Source organism: Marmota monax, unplaced genomic scaffold (assembly GCF_021218885.2).
Source record: "Marmota monax isolate L192 unplaced genomic scaffold, Marmota_monax_Labrador192_F-V1.1 WCK01_AAM20220418_F8-fsc00010, whole genome shotgun sequence".
Classification (NCBI taxonomy): Eukaryota; Metazoa; Chordata; class Mammalia; order Rodentia; family Sciuridae; genus Marmota; species Marmota monax.
The window spans coordinates 22373437-22393249 of NW_026692321.1; the positions used below are offsets into that span (position 1 = coordinate 22373437).

A 19813-nucleotide genomic window follows, 5' to 3' on the forward strand; every position below is an offset into this window, starting at 1 on the left:
ACAAAAATAAGTAGAATAAAACACTCAGAATCCCAAAGGCTCTGTACCTGTCACTGTCCGACATTTTCAAGAAGATTCGGAGCAAGTATTCAGTCTTCTCTCTGGGTGCCGAGGGAACCACAACATAGTGCCCAGGGATCAGATGGAAGGACTTTGTGAAGTTGGAGTTGACTTCATACTCTATGCCTTGGATATCATGTCTGAATGGGGAGAAAAATGTGGGCGGCAACCTCTCCTGGAATTGTTGGAACTGGAAGAAAGGTGATTATTGTGAGAAAGCATGGTCCCCAGCCACCAGGAGAGAGGCTCACCTTCCAGATCCCGCTCTGTTCACCAGAACAGCAATTACAGGGCCTGGACAGGGAGACAGTGAACTCTCAAAAAACCCACTAGAGTTATAGTGATATTTTTATCCAGACTCCACACACTACAATTAATGACACACAAAACTATCTCTTTAAGCCTAGCAGCATCCTGGGTCTCTGGCTTCGTTTTGTTTTTTCTCCCCCTACTTACACACAGAGAAGGCTGGTGACATCGTGCCAATGCTGAATTTCCTTGGGGGCCTTAAATCCCACTTTCTCCTAAACCTTTAGCCAATGCTCTGGCTGTCACTGCATTACGGAGTGGCATTCTTCTCCCTTCCTCTGTTCCCTCTCTCCAGAAGAGCCCAGAGATTCCTTCTCATTGGAAAATAATAGGCCCTGATCATTTTCCTTTTATTTCAATATTTTCTTAGAGATAAAACAATAAATATAATGCAGTTCCTATTACCAGATGTCACATACATATTACATAATAAAAACCCCTTACTAAACAAATTTTCCCCACTACAGTGGAGCATGGGGATTCCATTTAGAATGGTTATGCAGCATGAAATGATTATTTATGAGTTCTGCTGTGGGGGAGAAATGGGGGAAGGGGAGAATTTCTCTACAGGAAGCAGGAACAGAGTTGGGCTGCAGAGTGAGACAGGAGGTAGGTCACTGCCCCAGGTGTACAGCAGAGGGCTAGGTGGAAGCAGCCCCCGTGGGTTTGGGAGCCTGACTTGCTTGGGCCCCTCGGGCAGAAGCCATGATAACTGTCTTCTTCAGAGCTATGTCCTGTGCTCTGGGTGGGAGTGTGTATGCAGAGGTGCGTGGGCAGCCTGGCTGCTATAGTCTAGGAGGCAAGGATGGCCTTGGTGTCCTGCTCTCCTCCCTCCATTAGACCTCACAGCTCTGCCCAGGTTTCCTATTCTTTGGAAAACACTTGCTCAGGGCAGCCAGCAAGTGGGGTGTGGGCAGTGATGAGAGGTCTTGGTCCAGCACTCAGAGGAGCACACCTCAAATTAATACAGGGCTGGCTGGGCACAGAGCTGACTGTCACTCTAGGGAAGGAGCTTGTGCCTTTTCCTGGATCCAGTCCCTACCCTGTTCTCCAGCTCTGGGAACTAGAGTGCCAACCCATTCCTAGCCCTTGAGGATTTCCTCAAGGCCCTTTAACTGTCCCACATCCATGGCTGGTGGGGCCGGGGGCCAGAAGCAGATCCTAACTTTCTGCTCTGTGGCTCAGCCACCACTGTGGGACAGATCTCTTGCTGCCAGCTTCCTGCCAGGATTTCTGAGTCTCCCCTGCTCTCAGATTCCCTGTCCTGGCCTCTGTCTACCTATTGAGACTCCCCTGGAAGGCCTGGAGGGGCTGCAGTCACCCTCTGTTGGCTGTGGCCCACCTGCTTCCCTTCTACCTCCTGTGCCTTCCTCTGGCAGCCAAGGGCACTGCAGAGCTCACAGCCGTGGAGGGACTCACAGTCATTGGAGGGGCTGTGTGCCTGGAGCACAGGTTTCTGGATTTCATCCATCCTTCTCTATTATCCTCTAGAGTTTGAAGTCACCTGTCATCAACACTGAGCCAGGTCATCTGTTTAGGAGGGGCAGCGATTTGCTTGTCAGAGGAACTGGAGGGTATGCCTGAAGCTGCGTGTGGACGACACACTTGGGTCTGTGATGGATTTGGGGCTGACTGTTTGGGAGTCTGAAGGTTCTTCTCGGGTCCCCTCAACAACACAGACAAACCAGCTGCACCTGCCTTTTGCATTAGGGGCCCAAAACCGAGGATGGCCTCGTGGTTGCAGCCCCTCTTGAATGTTAAACAAGAGAACCCTCTAGGGGTCCAAATATCAGACCAGGACAACTAAATATTTTCCTGCTTTGTTGACCTGTTTGGAGAGGTCAACAAAAATTTGCAGCCAGAGGACATGTGAAGAGGACATGTTGGAAGAGGTTACACTTTACCAAGGGGCATCACCAAGAAGCCTGCCCAGTGAGGATGGTGGTGATCAATACCTGGGAGTCCACCTGTGGGGAAGAGGAAGAAAGATGTTCAGGAGGCCTGCTATAGTTTGGAAATGTCCCCTAAGGCCCATGTGTTAAGGGTCCCAGCTCATGGTGCAGTTTTTCTCAGTTTCCCAGTCGCAGTGAAGTGAATAGCCTCCCCACCATGATGGACTGAGCCACCACAGGTTCAAAGCAACAGGACTGAGTAACCATGGACAGAAACCCCTGAAACCATGAGCCAAACGTAAAACTTTCCTCCTTTTAAGTTGATTGTATCTCAGGCATTTTGTCACAGTAATGGAAATCCAACTAACATAAGCCAGACCACAACAGAAAGATAGGTGGGATCCCCCAGCCTGGCTCAGGGACTTGTGCCCCTTCTTTTTGTGCAGTTGACCTGTTCCCTGGCACACTGGTGGTAAATGGATGATTACTCTAACTCCATACCGGGTTGTAAAAAAGAAAACCTACTCAATTGTGAACAATAAGAAGGAAATTGAAGAGGAAAGAAGGTGTCTGAGAGGAGGAGGTGACCGTTTGTCCCTCAGCAAGGTGTGGTTACTGTTCATGGCAGTGATGATAACATTGAAGAGAAAGGAGAGACACAGGCAGGGCTGGAAATAAGAGAGAACTTTGCTGTCACTCTAGGGAAGGGGCTTGTGCCTAGGAAGAGCACAAGCACAATCCTGGCCTGGGGGAGGTGCTTTGGGGCAAGGACAAAATGGCTTATCTACCCTTTTCCACTGTCTTCACCTCTGCCTTCCTGCTCATCTACCACTGCTCCCTGCTCCTGCAGCAGTTGGGGAGCACAGGCCTGCACCAGGGGTACAATTTCAGTTGTGCCAGACATTGTTCCCACTGAGTCCCAAGTGTGCAGAGAGCCTAGCAGCTGGCACACATAGAGCCTCTTTTCTCAGCTGCACAGCAAAAAAGAACTCAAATATCTTTTGAGCTGTCAAGGTCTAGACTCCTCTTTGGTTTTTTAACTCAATCAGGATCCTTATCCACTGAGATATCCAGAGAGTCTGAGGAGATCTTGGGCAGCTGAGAAATAATGCATCTCTGGTAGAAAAGAGAGAAGTGGGCTCTGGTAGTATTTTTAAAACTGAGAATGATTACAGCCCTGCTAGGGCTTCTGAAATGAAAAGACTCTGGGCAAAACAGTTAACACCAGGTGTTGTTTTGCCCAGCTCTGGGGCCCCAGGCTTGCAGACAATAACATAAGTAACCAGCCCAGGAGCTGTGCACTGGGGCAGACCTGAGACCGTCTTTGGGGCTTCTGTCTTCCATTCGAAATGGAAGAGTTGGCTGAGATGCTTTTAGTAGACTTATCTGGTGTTTGAGTCCTGGCTGGGCAGACCAGGTACCTTAACACAGCTCCTGGGTTTATAACTGCTGTTTTGTTTTGTTTTCCTTTAACTCTTTACAAAAGTTTGACCAATGATTCTCAAACATAATGTGCATAATCAGCCCCTCAGGAGCTTATTAAAACACAGATTTTGAGACTCAGTTCTTGCACAATCTGATTAGGAGGTCTGTGGCAGGCCCAGGAATCTGCCTAATTACAACAGCTGAATTTAGATCAGACCACCTTTTAAGGTACATGCATTAAGTTCTGCATCATACCAGGAAAAGCTGACAAATGACCCAGGCAGGAGGTATGTCCCATTACAAACAATGTCAAGTCTAATTTCCCTCTAGTTTTAAGGTTTTTTTTTTTTTTTTTCATTTTGTTTCATTTCAAATTTCAAGTTGGACAGGTAAGTGCTCCAGACCCTTGGGCTTTATCTCCAAAGCTGTGGTGTACTCCAATCTCCCAGCCTGACCAGCCACTCTCCCCAGCCCAAGGTATACAGAAATGTCCCAAAGGGCAAGCCCTGAGACAGGCTGCCTTACCTTGAACACCTGGAAGCGTATCGGAAAGTTCTCATCTTCTGCCTTCAAGCTTTGTGGCCTGACAGTGAAGGACACCACAACATTGTGGCCCCTCATGAGCTCTGGCACATCGAAGAAGTACTGGGTTTCCCTTCTGGGTGCTCCTGGGTGAGAAAGAGCCATTACTGGTGCTCAGTTCCACTGCTGGGACCCTCAATGAGGGTTATGTCCAGTTCAGAGAGTCCTGTGGGGTTGGCTTATACACTTTGCATTTGGAGACCTAAGACCTGGGTCTCCACCCATTTGTGGTACAAGTTTCTTTATTTCCTAAATTCCAGTCTCCTCGTCTTAAAAACAGGGAGGGAGTAGAGTCCCCACTTGCTAATGTTTTTCAAATGTAAAGTCAAGGGCTGTGTTTATAATAATAAGTGAAATTCCAGAGTCCTGAAGTATGCATGACCTTATGCTCTGATGTAACCATGGAGCCTTGAAATGGTGTCAATGGTTCAAGCATCAAAGGAAATGGGAAAATAGGCAGAGAGGGCGATCCACACTGCTATTCTACCCAAGCATGCTCCTGGAAGCTAGAGCGAGAAGAAAATCTCATGTGGAAACATTTCTTCAATGCATGAAAAAATAAAGGTAAGTCAGGATCAAGGTGAATAGACACATATCAGAAGATTTAGGTCACAACTGGGAAGCTCTGAGAGTGGGGGAGGGACCTGAAGACCATCGCAGTCATGGGCTTTCTATGGGGATTGAGGAAGACAATGCATTAAAATGCAGGGAGCAGCATACAGCAGGTGCTGCATCAATGGCTCCCTTCTTTCCCTCCCTGTAAGGTATTCCTAAAAATGGCCCCAATGTATAATTTTGTTTGTTTCATTGATATGCATCATATCCAGGGAAGAGGGCTTTGGCTGTATAGGCAGGCACAGCTCAGGAAGATGAATCAGAACATTTGCTGCCCAAGAATGACTGGGCAGTTCTTTGAGTCTGTCCATGGCCTCCTGATGAGGAGGCTATCTGAGTAGCAGAGTGATCACTAGCACCAGGAGGTTGAAAAGAGGGACACCCTGGGGCCTGGGGTCATTCAAACAGCACATTCTCAGCAGGCAGCTGCTCAGGAGAAGAAATGCATATGTACACATACGCACTTTCACACACAAATATATTGTACACAACCTCTTTTATCAAGGATATATTAGCACACTCTGATTCAACTCCACAGGAAGCAATTTCACTTATCAATGTCACAGGGAGTGGGAGGTACAATAAGGGAAGGTGACTTAGAAGTAAGGACAAAGTCAAAAAGTTTTATCCCAGGGGAACCTTTAATGGCTCAGAAGTGCCACCACAGCTGTCTTACAACCAACCTGGGGTAGGGACATTCTTCCTTGAGTCTGGGTGGTGCTTTGTAGGTTCAAGGAGCAGACAGGCTTACTCATTCCAACATTTACAGTTGGGGAGGCTGAGGACAAAGACATAAGCTATATTCTCAGAGTCACAAAGTTAGTGTGCAGCAAAGACAATAGTTTAAGCAAGGTCTCAACTTTGGTCTGGGCTTCTTTTCACAGCCTTACCCACCATCCTGGATATGTTCTAAAGAGCAGGGATTCTGTTCCACTCCCTAGAGGTAGATGGAGGTGAGAAGAAGAAACTTGGTGGAACACAAAGGGCCAAGGGAGGCATGGTAGAGATTCTCCTGCCACCTCCCACCAGCTGCCATGTTCCTTGAAGAAGCAGTAGCTTACAAATTCCTCTCCTTTCAGCATCAGGCTAATGGTCTATTTAGAACTAAAGGTCAGAGATGTTCAACACCAGGGCAGCACTGGGGCTGAAGGTCTGCCTGTCTGGCAGAATGATCTCCAACATCCTACCTACCTGTGGTGTTTCCAAGAAGCACTTGGTTCTTAAACATTATTAGGTGCCATCTTTCATGGGGTGTGATCCCATGGTCCAGAGTGATGGGGAATTGGTTACAGATGAACAGGCAGGAGAAGTTCTCTTGGAAATCTTGACATGACATCCTGTGGAAAACATATACATGTCACTAAAGGACGGCCAGTGTGTCCCCAGGTGGGGGTTCCCATCACTTCATTGTATCTTTTCAGCATCAGCTCAAGTATCCATTGACTTATCACCCAAAGACCTGGGTCAGATTCTTGCTGATTTAGCACCACGCTGCTTTTTAAGGATCTCTCCCTCCAGTGTTTGGGAGGGCAATAACAGAGTCATATTTTGAGTTTTTCGTGTCACCTGGGAGGGGCTATATCATTAATTATTCCCTGAGTCACTGATCCAACCATGAGCCCTATGACCAGTGGGACACGCCAGCCTCTCTGCTGTGGGCCCCACATGCTGCCAGGAAGTTGGCTTTTCCCTGGGGCCCTTTGCCAAATCCACTGATGAGGTTTTTATGAAAACAAAATTGAGTCCACACCCCAAATCCCACCTCCTACTGTGAAAAAAGTGGAAATATTGGGGGATATTTATACTTCAAATTTACATTTGTTCCTCTGATTCTTAATAACCCAGGCTCCTTTTCACATCTGCTAAATTTCATCTAAATATGTCACTAAGTAAACTCGAAAACCCCTCCAAGAAATGTCCACTTCCTCCTCTAAGAGGTGTGCACATGGTGGGACCTGCCTTTTTAAAGCATCTGGTTGTCTAGTCTGCCTGATTTCTGGGTGATGACAGTGACATCCCACCCAGAATCCCAGAGTCCGGTTAAGAAATGAACTTCCCGCTCCTTTTTTGGAGATTCATTTCAGAGGGAGATTGTGGAATTGCATGCAGGGTCACAACAAGATAACATGGAAGATATGGGCATGACAACCAGGTTGCCTGGCTTCCAAGAAGCTGTTATTTCAAACCCTGGATGCCCTCATTCCCTTTATCATCAAAATATCTGGGAAAGCCCAGTACACCTCATAACCAAGGTGACTTTCACACCAAGACAGGGAATGCAATGATGTCCCATCCAAAGTCTTTTTGTCTTTGTAGAAGAAATAGGCTCCCTCTAAACAGGTCTCTGCAATTCTCATTTCCAACCTCATGAAAGTTTAGGGAAAGGGGTAGGGACCGAGGGTTTGGGCAACGGTAAAAGGTTCAAAACGGCATTCTTGAAGAGGCTAATACCAAAACTCTCCATCTTCCTTGTTCTCATACAGTTGGCTTTTCCGCTGGTCACGGGTCTCCTGCCATTCCCGGGACCTGTGCGTGGACAGACACGGGGTGAGATCTCGCAGAGCATTCTATATCAACCATATGTTGCCCTAGCAGGGTCACTTGTCACAGGCCATTTTTACTTCCTAGGGAAAGGACTCAGTCATTCTCTCATGCTGATGGCTTCCAAACACCTGTCTCCAGCCTGTTTCTCTATGCCGAGCTCTGGACGGATCTATATTCCACCACCCATTTCCACTAGAATCTCACGGTGATCTCAAATCATCTGCCCTTTACCTCCTCTATTGCCTGAGAAAAATGAAGAGTCTCTCCTCTCTCCCTCTCTGCCTCTCTCCCTTGGTACCCTCAGCTCTAAACAGTCACCAAAGATTATTCATTTATCGATTCTGCCTCCTACACGCCTCTCGCAGCCACTCACTCACTTCTACCCCTACTTTTGTTGTCCTTCTTCATATCACCCTCACCCCCCTTGAACATTGACCTGGTCTCCCTCTACTGGGTCCTTCCCACGTTCCTACCTACTCTCCACATTGCCATTCAAATCGTTGTTCTCAAATATGAACTTGATTATGTCATTTCCCTACTGAACACATGCCAGGGGTTCCCTATTACTCTCCAGGCAAAGTTCCTCCTCCTTAAAGAAAACTCTGGCCTCTGCCCACATCTCGACACTTACCTGGGAAATTCTGTACTTCCCCACCCCACCTTGTGCTTGAATTCATTCTGTGCCCCAGCAGTCACGAATGTCTTTATTTTTTAAAAGACACTCCAACCCCACAGGCTGGCTTTCACCTTGATGTTCCCCCATCTGGAGTGCTTTTCCTCCCCTCTGTTCTGTAACCTGTTAACTCTCACTGATCTCTCCTTCTAAAGGGCACCTCTTCCAGGAAGCCTCCCATGGCCCTGATGACCCACCTGCTGCACACCCAGAGTAGGTGCCCTCCTTTGAGCACCAGCATCCCTCACCACTCCTATTTTAGTCTCAGCACCCTGTATTGCTATTGTTGCCCTCCCTGCTAGATTCCAAGTGCCAGGAGCCTTGTGTACCATTATACCACCACAGGGGTCTGACACGTGCCTTGTCACATACTCAGGACACAGGAAGATTTGCTTCCTTCCTTGCTTAGTTAACTAATCACCACTGTCCACATCACTGGGATGATGAAGCTCCCCCAGAGTCTAGGGAGGAGGAACCCTCCTTCAGTCTGCTGTTCAAAGCAGAGGCAAGCTCATAGGCGATGGGCCCCAGAGGCACAAAATCTAATGAGATCTTTCCCCATAGAGGAGCTCACATTGACAGCCTGGGTCACCTCTGTGCTGGGACAGCAAGGCAGGGACCACCACTCGGGCTTCTGGCTGCAGGCTGAGGCAGTCAGATGTGTTATTGTAAAATGCAATTTTATAATTAAGTGATAATTACATTTTCTGCAGTGTGTAAGGGAAAATAAATGTAGTGTAAATCAATACTCTATCGACTCATGTAAGTTTGCCTTTAAGTGTGTGCGACTGAAATTTCAATTATGGCTGAGATTAGACCATCCAGCTCCCTCCATCCATCTCCATTCCTAAAAAGTAGGAAGAAATCGACCACCTGCATGGAGACAGTGATTATGCGGACCCCACTGCTTCCTCCCAGCCTGGGTTTTGCTGGGAGGTGGCAACCCTCAGCATTCACAAGGGACATGATCCTACAGAGCCGGTGCTGCTAGATCCCCTCTCTGCAGGCATGGCTCCCCTTCATGCCTGAGCCTGTAAGGAATAAATCCCAGCTTCTAAGCTGGCATCCCGCCATCCAGCCCCAGCCCCCTCTCTGCACTTCTTCTGACTCAGGCCAGCTTGTTGGCCTTGAGCAGATTACACATATTCCTGGACAGGGATGGTGGGATGCTGGCCCTCTTACCCAGTGTCCCTTCTGGAGTGTAGCATATTCCCTCCCTGCAAAGGCAACTCATGTTCAATCCAGTCTATGACATTCTTCCCAACATGTCCATCCACGGGGCACTGTCTTTCCCTGATCTCTGGTGTCCCTTACAGGTCATTCGAGGCTTAGCACAGGGACATGGATGAAATAGCAACTCTTGGGAGAATATTGCCTGCTCCCCAGCCTGCAGAATCTGTCCTTGCCACTGGCCTTTGCTCTACTCCTACCTCTAATAGCCAACCCCAAACTAGGGGTTCTGGCTAATTCGAATCACCTACTGTGCCGTATTTGACAGCTCGGGGTAATGGCGGACAAGAAGAACTTGAAAAGGGAGAGGATTCTAGAATTTATGTTGAAAGGGAAAAGGAGACCCCTGAGGAGAAAGAAAGCATAAAGGCAAGAGAAAAAGGAGGAAGGGGATGGGGTGAGGAAGACATTGCCAGGTTGGACTGGTTCATGGTTTTGCAAGTTTGTTTCCCTTCTGTGGCTGGATTCAGGGGCCCTGTTCTCCAGGGGGCGTCTACAAATTCATTTTGCTGTTTCCTCCTTTCTTTCCTCCCTCCCTCGCTTTTCTACTCGTCCCCTACCCCCATTAAACCTTCATCTCAACATTTGCTGAGTTCCCACATGTGCCAGGTAGACACCAGCCACTGGGTCTCTCAGAGAATTGGAGCAGTGGTGCCACAGCCTGGCAGGGCTGCAGGCTGGGTCTGGGCAGAGGGCAGTGGGGTCTGGAGCCAGCTGACTGCGCCCACCTTTCAGAACCCGCTGTGCTCTCCGCGCTGCTTTCCACTGCTCACTGGGTCCTGTGTCCTGTCTGAAGGTGTTGCATTTCCTTTCCCCTAACGCTCCCCACCCCCACCCCCACCGGCAACAAGGCTGTGGCCACTCTGTTGTGAAGCATTTCACACATCTGCCTAGGTCCTCAGAGGAGTGCCTCTTGGGCTGCCAGGAGAAGCAAGCAACCTATTGCTGACCCTCGACCTTTCCCAGGGCCACCTGCACATTCTCAGTTGGGTGGGGGTGGGTGGGACACCAGGGATTGTCCCCTGGCTGCTGACCATACAGCTGGACCCTACCAGGGCATGCTCCTCTGGACACTGGAGATCCATCTACTCCATTTACTCCTATCATGAGCAAGGTGCCCCTGCAGACTCCTGGGACACCTGGGAGTCCAGATGAGCAGGCAGGCCTGACCTGAGTAGGTCGAGTAAAAAGATCGTTCAGACCTTTGTCTTGGTTTCCCCAGTTCCCCCAGATGTGACTCCACGGGCTCTCTTTCAGGGATGAGCCTCTCTCTACCTCTCTCTCTTTCCAAGTAGGGGCTCAGCCCTGCCCTGCCTCCTGCCCTGGGTATTCGGTTCACAGCCCCAGACTTTAGTGTCCTGGAGAGTCTCATCATCTGTACATACCTCATAGCACCCACCCAGCAGCACAGAGCACACTGTACAGAGGGCACACTGTCGTTGCCTGATAGACACTAGAGAATGGCATCATGGGAGTGTGAGGTGGACGGGCAGCCACACCTAGCTGTGAACTGGACAGGCCTGAAGTAATATCTGCCCAGGCAGGACGCTGAGCTCTCAGTGAGAAGCCATACCTGTCTCCCCAGCGCCCTCTCCATTCCGTTTTGCCCCAGGGGTTCCACAGGCGGATGATTTCTTCCCAGCCCCTCTTGTACTGAATCTGTAACGAAGAACAGAAAAGGAAACTGTCAGGGCTCTCTGGCAAAAGTCAGCAGAAAGAGGGAATATGAATGCAGCTGCTTCTTTATCTCCGAGGACTAATTTAACTTCTGACCTCATTTGGCTGCAGCCAGGAAAAAAAAAATTGAAAGGAAAAAAAAATCAATGTCTTTCTTGCTGCCTGCATGGAGTTGGAATGAGATAGAAAAGAAAATGGCCCCTCATTCTGCTGAGCCCTTTGCAGGGCAGGTGCCACTTTATCATAGTCTCTGACTGCATCCAAGAACCTGGGTGAGCTCAGATTTAATAGCAGATAAATAGCAGAGGATGTAGCTTCTGGCTGCAGAGGACAGATTTTTATGGGTCCCCAGCCTCCTCCACCCCCTGTCACAAGAAGGTATCTCTATCCCAGGGACAGAGCCCCCTTCCCTGCCAGCTCTTGTGGGGAGCTGCAGTGCGATCTCCATAGTGCTGTCGTGAAGGCAGAGGGTAGAGAAGGCTGCTGCGACACTGGGACAGCCTGGGAACCGAGGGGCTGAGGCTAGACCTCCTCATCCTGCACCTCATCCTGCTGGCCAGAAGCCTCTAAGAGCAGATGACCTGCAGTGGCCAAGCACTGCATACTGTCACTCATCTGATACTGAGGTCGCACCCTGGCTCCTTTATTCCCACTAATCCAAAGGCAGGACTGTAGGAAAGGTACAAGAAACAACAGCACACCCTAAAACCTCCATTTTCGGAGGCTTAGAGCCCTCGGCCTGGAGGGGGGGATTAAAATATGATCGAGTTGTAGCTGGGATATTGATCTGTGCTAAGGCCCTCTGAGCAGAGAGCAGAAGGTGGGAGCGAGTGAGTCCACTGACTGTAGGTCAGAAGGGCTGAGAAAACTGAGCAGCGCATCAGCATTCAGAGAAGACCATTCGTGGAGGCGGGGCTCAGAGCTAGGGGCCGGCTAACTTGCCTTACCTCAGGTGCAGTCCTCTGGAGTACATGGTTACATGATGGTTTTCTCCTCTTGTCTTGCAGAGGAGAAAACTGAGCATCAGAGAGGGTAATTGAGATTCTCAAGGCCACAAATTAAGACAGGAGGGGGGTAGAATTCTTATCCTAGATACTTTTTGTTCGTCTCCAAAGACCAGGCTCTTAATTTTGAAATTGGACATAGATAAAGACTCCTTCTGAGATGTGGCTGTGATCTTGGCCTCAAAATTAACCCTTGATCCCCCTGGCCCAGTTGCCAACAGGGCATTGCCCTGAGAAGTAATATGGCCACATGGGGGCTCTGGAACTTGGCTGGGATGAGGGTCTTTCCTGTTGCTCTCTTGTCTGCCCCATCTCTGGCCAGCACCACAGTGGAACATGCTCTGGCTTTTGGTGCCACCACAGGGTCTCCTGATACAGAGTTCCCACCCCTCCCTGATCTACCCCAAGGCCTTGCACACAGTTCATCATTAGCTGCCAGCACCTGCCGGAGTCCACTGAGCAGGAACATGAGATATGGTTGCCCGGTGGCCCACAGAGCTTAATGAGCCACCCTCAGTGCCCAACGGATAGTCAGGGGCTCAGTTGGGCACATGGAAGGAAAGCAGCCAGTGATTCAAAGGGGCTGGGAGCAGGCTAAATGAGGCATGCCGATAAACACTCACCCCCCTTGCTCAGGGGAGTCACTGCGGAGCTAGGTGCATAATAAAAAATGCCAATTTCATTTATCTTCCTGTCTGTGTCCTGCCTGGAGGGAGGATGAGCAGATTTAAAAGCACGCTACATTTATGGGCTGGTTTAATCTTAACACTGGTGGCTCAGCGTTATAGCCTCCTCTCCCTGGAGGAGGATTCCTTGACCAAGTCGAAGTCTGGGCCATGTGTGATGGTGTCCTTTATGATGGTCCCCTACTAGTGACCACATGGAGCTTGGCAAGAGCTTGGCAAGGGGTGCAAGGGTCACATTTGAGGCAAGGTCATGGCTACAGGTAAGAGTGGACTGACTCAGTTTCTTCACTGCCCTGGCTGCCGACCTTAGCTCCTTACTTTGGCCAACTCTCTTAGAAAAGGTGTCATTGGGCAAGAGGTGGCCCAGGTTACCTACCCTGGAATAGTAGCTCCTCAGATGTATTCTTTTGAATATGTTCCATTGGCCATTGATAGTTTTTCCCAGAAAATATGGTTTCATGGCTAATGGTAAATTAAAACCATGTAGTACTTATCTTATTAATACAGACCTTCTCAGAACCTTTAAACTGCTAATGTATATTGCGAGTTTCCCAGAAAGGGAAATAGTGACCTGCATTTTTCCCAAATGTGTTTGGAAACCTGTTTTCACAGAGGATCTTTAGGCTAGTGCTCCTAAAGGCACCTTCTGCAAAGGGTCAGCTGCTCAGAAAGGCAGGGTGGGATGGACCACAGAAGACATGGTCTTTTGATCATCCATCATCCCAGGTAAGGTTCTCCATTCAGACCACTCCTTCTTCCCATGACCAACATGGCGGATGTCACTTGATCACCACTCTCTTTTCCCCATTTGGAATCAGTGGCAAGGTCTTATCCACACAAGAGTCCAGACAGCATGGAAAGTGGAAAAAGCTGAAGATAAAAGCTATTTCCATCCCCAGACTTGTCCACATCTGGGGCAGGGGAGCTTCACACTGCAGAGTGTTCATATGTGGTCAGGGGTGATGATGGTACTGATTGTCCCACTGAGAACTCAGGCAAGGGTTTGTAGTACAGTTTGGAGGACTGGAGTCTGGAGCCACTATGACTGAGATCTCTTCGGGCTTCCGGTGATCAGGGAGATTTTTCTTGCTGGTGGGAAATGTTTTGTGGGCTCCTTGCTCTGTTCTGTGATGGTGGATCTGCAATGTTATGGTCACAGGCCAAAGACAAATCCATTCATACACTCATGCTAGCGCAATTACCCATTGATCCAGCGAACATTTATTAGGTGCCAGCTCTCTTCTAGTAGGCACCTAACGCAGAGGGAGCAGTTCCTTGTTGATTTACCTTAGGGAGGCAGTCAGGAGACAGGAGATACTGGCCCTGTTCTGTGAATCGAGACACTCAGTAAAACATGAAACAATGGAGCGACTGGCCTCAGTCAATGGCCAGGAGAAACGGATCGATATGGGGGGGGGTAGTTTGAGAAAGCCACAAATTGAAGCTGACACTCAGCAATCCTGGTCCGCAAGTCCCTGTGAGACAGACACTTTGGAGTTTGGAACTCTGTCTCTTAGGGCCTAGTGGAGTAGTGGGAAATGGGAAATAAAGAGGTGGGCCATTAGCAAGAAACCTCACAAGACTGGCAAGTGGAATTGCTCCGGCTGCACGACAAGCAAAGATGGGGATGGGGAAACGAGGTCCCTCAATGGGCCATTTTTCTGGCTGCTGTTCCATGACCTTGCAAAAAGCGTTTTTGTTTTTTTTTCCCATCAGGCTTCAGCTTCTCCCCACATGAATGGAAAAAGCTGGACTTCAGTGGAGACCATTCATGCCCACACAGCAATTACACACATCTCTGTCCACCCACGGCAGTTCATGCATCTGGGGAAAGATTGCCCTCTAGTGCTGTCCCCCCCTTGGCTTCCACAGGAATCATGTTTCATCTGGGCACATGGAAGCCGGCTAGATGGTGTGTATCCCAGCCTCCCTTGGGCTTTGGTGTGGCCACAGGATTAAATTAGGCCTCTTTCTCCTCTGCTGACTGGGAGATGAGGGACTCAGAGCAGCTGTCTTGGGCTCTTAGGTGGACGGCCCCTCTTGAGGATGGCAAAGCCAACTACGAGACCCAATTGTCTGCTTAACCAAGAGAAAAGTGAAATTTATCTTGGTTCAGCCCCCGTAGTTTAGAGTATCTTTGTTCTATCAGTTTAGCGTGAACATCACAGGGCACATCACCCCAGCCCTGACTTAACAGCAGGATCCTTCTGCCTTCTTTTAGGACTAATCCCTGGCCTAGCTCGAGGCTCTGACCTGAGATCATTTTAGGGAGAGCAAGGTCACTGAGCGGTTCCTGGGATAGAGGGTCCTGGGTACCAGAACTCCTGGTTGAAGACCAAGGAGCGAGGCTGCCCACGGAAGTTGCCACTGTGAGGGTAGAAGGGACACATGTCAGCTTTTCTGGGCTTCCTGGAGGCATGGGATTCTGGCTCCTGTTGAGAGGGGCAAGAACCCCAGGGCAGAACCCAGGGGCAGGACGCCAGGCCAGCCGGCCAGCCTCACCTTCTCAGCCCCGGTCACGGTGTAGGCGTGCTGACTCACCAGCCCGTTCTTCATCACCTGGGCCCCAGCGGTTGGCTGCAGAGGAGAAAAGCAGACCAAGCACTGAGTTCCCTCCCCATGTGCAGAACTCTCTTATAGAGAGGCAGAGATGATAGCCGGAGGGTGACTGAGGGTCCAGGAGACTGCCGCATGGCTGAAGGAACACCACAGAGTCCTGATGATCTGGGCTGTTTGCTCCACCAACCACCCAGGATGGACAAGACCCAGCACAGAATGTGTCCTGAATAGATAGCAGGAGGCAGGGATTCTGCTGAGGCCCCTGAAATGAGCAACGGGGACTTAAAGTGCACTATAGATCTCTGATCTACTGTAGATCTCTGGTGGCATTTTGGGTTAGAGAAGTGGGTTTCCAAACCCCTACATTTAAAGAGTGCAGGAAGTGTCCCATGGATAGGGAACAGACCTTGCCTAACATACTCAAATACCTTGGAGGATCCCCTCAAGCTTTTCAAAATGAGACGTGCTGGCCTTATAAACCCAAAACAGAATACAAAGAAGCTCCTCATAGCAGCAGGAACTGCCTTATGCAGTGAGTGATGACCCCCAGGTTATCAGGCTCCTGGTCAGGAAGAAGTAGTAGGTCCAGGCTTTGAAGGCAGCAGCACCAGAGTCCCTGCTCAGCACTTTCTGGCTGTGTGTGGAACACCCTGCTTACCCCTCAGCCTGTGTCCTCTTCTGGGAAGTGATTTGTGCACTCCTCACTTCAGAGGGAGGGCTACTGGGATTAGACGGGGTGAGCTGTGAGCAGGGTAAAGCTCACCAGCAAATGCTCCACCGTGGCCCTTGCCTTTCCCCTCCCCGACTTTGGGTGCTTGGCTGGACACTCGGGGGGTGGGGGGCAAAGACTGGAACAGTGCAAAGGGGCTCCTGATCTACTCACCCCATTTGGGGTGGCGCAAGTCATCAGGGAGCCTGTCTCGGCCGCCATCTTTACTGCCATCAGCAGGTCAGAAGGGGAGGAGTGCAGGTTGACAGTGGTGACCACCCCTCCTGTGAGGTCCACCAGGGCGTTTTCGATGTAGCCATAGTGCAGGTTGGAGTAGGATCCACGCAACCTGGGAGAGGGAAGTCATATCAGCATTCGGACGCCTTTGAGGAGACACATCAGGAAGGGAGATTGCACACTGACCCTCTGCAGGGTTCCCAGGTGAGGACTGGCTTGATCCACTCTGGAGGACAACCACCCAGGAACAAAGAACATGACAAGCCCTTAGTAAACACTGGGTGTTATTTAATGAGTATCTAATACCTCTTGTTCAGCCAGACAACGTGCTAAGCCCTGACTGTGTACCAGGCCCACATTAGGGGCCAGGCTAGGGAGCACAGCAGTTATGTGTCCAAAGACAAGCAAGACCCTGTCCCTGCCTTCCAGCAGGGATAAGCAGCAAAAAGCCTGTTTCCACCCTGGGCAGACCCTGATCGAGAGCTTCTGTTCCCAGAACCAGCCTGGAATCAGCAGGGAGATAAGGTGGCTTTACTCAGGTAACACAGAAAGGGACAAATCTGACATAAGATTCCCTCAGATTGTCATCCTCAGACCTCTTCCCATCTCCCACCACCCACCACCACTGGGCCTTCAGTGTTTTCATCTACACCCCTCAATATACCCAGTCTCTATGTCCCTATCTTGCCCTACTCTGGATTCTGCCCCAAGCCTCAGTGGCTCATCACAGACCACCTGGGCCCAACCCCTGGCCTCGGAGCTCTTGAGCCCTCAATCCCTGAGAAGAGGCTGAAGGTTTCGAGGGTTCATCTGGGAAATGGGCATGAACAGCACCTGCCTTGTGGGGCTGTGGGGATCACTGCTGGTGAGTGGATCGTGTGCACCTGGCTCTGTAACACTGGTGTCAACATGAGACATCAGGACACACTCTCCTTAGAAGGGGGTCATAATAACAATATACCAGGTTTCTTGGCCCTTCTTGGGTGTGTATTTGCTACAAACATGGGGGATCCCTGTGGAACAGAGAGGACAGGCCGAACCTAACCTGGGGTCTAGGGAAGACTTCTGGGAGGGACCCTCTGAGTCAAGGTTCACCCAGGTAAGGAAAGAGGTACAGGTATTCCAAGGAGAAAGAATCGCAGTGGGGAGACCCCCAGCACCTGAAGAGCTGGTGACGGGGCCAGCAATAGGGAAGGGAGCCACCAGTCACAGTGGTTCCACTGAAGCTGGGACAAGACATATCCTATTTACTTTGCAGGCGGGGTGGGGTGGGGTGGGTCATCTAGTTCCTGTCAGTGGGGTGAACTGTCTTTCTGTGGAATCCTCAAATCCATCCAGGGCAATCACACAGGACAGGCAGCAGGGACGCAGAGGGCAGCAGGGCCTAGGGTTGCCTCCTGGCTTCAAAGTTGCCCAGTGGCTGCTGCCCTTGCCTTTGTCATCTCTGAGACTCAGGATTTTTTCCAGAGTCCTGTACATTCCTGTCTCTAGCAAGCAGAGACAGGGCCTTTGACAGGTGGCAGGCAGCAGGTGTGGGCTGGGGGAACCTTGCTGTGCCATTTTTTTTCTAGTGCTGCAAAATCAGATGTGAGTCGGGCCCTAGATCCATGCCCATTGCGGCCTTTACAGTGTCTTTGGCCTTGGACAAGTCCCTGCCCTGCCCTGTCTTTGGCCACTCAGCTGGAAAGAGCAACGTGGATTTGATGCTCTTGGAGCCCAGACTCTTCTTTCTCACCCTGTTTCCACCTAGGTCACTTTTCCAGGAAACTACCTAAAATTCCAATAAACTCACTTCAGCAAATACATATCGAGTAGAATACAGCACAGATGCCCTAGACGGCTTAGAAAGACAGTTGCTAAATAAAGTTAAGGACCCACAGAACAAAGGGGCAATTCTACAGGAACCACCATGTGACAGATTTACCCAACTTGTTTTAAAACTGGTTCTGATCTTATCATCCCCTCTCCCTCTCCCTGACCCTGGGTTAGGACTGATAGGAGACTCTTATCTCAGGAGCACTTGCTCAGTCAACTGCAGAGCCACCCTTTGATCAAAATAGTGCCCAACTGGGTCTCAGCATTCAGTTCTTGAGGTCACACTTGTCATTGCTGGAGCTACTGAAGGTTCCAGGCTGGGGTTCTGGAGCCTGTTTCGGAGCCCACTAGTACCTCATTGCAATAGCCCCTTCCTGCCCAAACCCTCCAGGGCTGCATCATGGCCACCCCAGGATAGCAGTGGAGGGCTCTGTCCCCTCCCTGGCTATCTCACAGACACAGACTCAGTGGCCCTGGGTCTCATATGAGGTCTCCCACCCACACTGTTCTGTAGTCACCAGAAACACCCCTTTCCTGACTCCCAAGGCCAGCACCCCTCCAGGACTTCCAGAATCTTCTCTCACTGTCTGTCTGCAGTGTTCACAAAGCTGGTCCCAGCAGCAGCTGGGTGTTTTGTCAAGGAGCTATCGCCCTGCTTTCCAAACAGGAGCTCAAGGATCCCGCTGATGCTCAGGAACGCGGCAACTATTCTTAGTCCCCTTGGCTGACAGGAAATAGAAAGAGAGAGAACTGGGCTTGCCACCTTGTCACTAAACCCTGACACCAGAACCTAGGAATTCCGAGAGTCTTGTCCTTATTTCTCTGCTTCAGCTTTATTTGGGGGAAATGTCTATCTGCCTGCAATGATACGGGAGGGAAGAATCCAGATGTCTAAATCCGAGCCAGACAGGATGCTGAAATACTGCAATTCTCACCTGCAGAGACTTTATGAAGGGTAGTATGCAGCCTGCCAGATTTTGTACCTAATCTGCTCTCTATTTTATAACCTCTGGGGAAAAGATTCCCCAAACATGGATTTCTTCCCCCCACATTTGACTGACTTGACCAATTCATTTCCAGAATCCTCAGGCACAAGGATAGTTGAAAGTTTGGAATCCCCATGCTTATTCGGCAGCTGCCTACACCCCTGCAGCAAAAGAGGGGCTCTGTACATGGACAGACGTGTTTTCCACACGTGTGCTACAGTCTCCATGTGCCAGGCACAGAGTTATCCAAAGCAAGAAGACAAATCTCTTTCTGTAGGACTAACATTATTGAGGACTGGTGGGAAAGTATGTGACAGGGAGAACAGTTATTGCACCAGCTTGGCCTCAAAGGCTGTGTGACCTTGGACAAGCCTTTTCACCTCTCTAACCCTCAGTTTCCTCACCTTTCACAGAAAAAGGGATGGTTCAATACTCACAGAAGTCCCCTCCAGCTCTCGAGTGCTCTAATTCTATTTGACTCACTCCTGCATTCTCTAGCTTCCTTCTTTGGATGGGTGGGGGCAAAGCTTTTAAATGGCTTTAATAGTTTGAAACATTTTACCCTCTGCTAGATTTCTTTGGGCAGTGGAATGTGGATTCCAGGTCTACTTTCCCATTTCTTTTCAAGCTGAATGATTGCTTTAGGTCAGCTGTTAACAAAATGGGGTCAAAGTCATCATTTCATTCCGCGGCTTTCTAATTCTCCCTGTGAACCTCCACGCTACCCCCTTTCACATAAGAGAAAAAGGAGGCCCTGGACTGATGGGGGCGGGATCCATGCTGGAAAGATAATGGCAGTATTTTTGTAAG

General features: G+C 49.8%; 1 protein-coding gene across 1 annotated transcript in view; it reads right to left on the minus strand.

Annotated features, from left to right (window-relative positions):
• Positions 1 to 19813, minus strand: part of Capn13 (calpain 13) — a 64743-nt gene that overhangs the window by 11719 nt on the left and 33211 nt on the right. Inside the window, exons 6-13 of the mRNA XM_046441706.2 lie at positions 16140 to 16314; positions 15200 to 15274; positions 10904 to 10989; positions 7335 to 7409; positions 6075 to 6220; positions 4212 to 4354; positions 2325 to 2336; positions 48 to 250 (exon numbers count right to left, since the gene is read on the minus strand). Of these exons, the coding sequence (XP_046297662.1) occupies positions 48 to 250; positions 2325 to 2336; positions 4212 to 4354; positions 6075 to 6220; positions 7335 to 7409; positions 10904 to 10989; positions 15200 to 15274; positions 16140 to 16314 (915 nt within the window). The remainder of the gene's footprint in view (positions 1 to 47; positions 251 to 2324; positions 2337 to 4211; positions 4355 to 6074; positions 6221 to 7334; positions 7410 to 10903; positions 10990 to 15199; positions 15275 to 16139; positions 16315 to 19813) is intronic.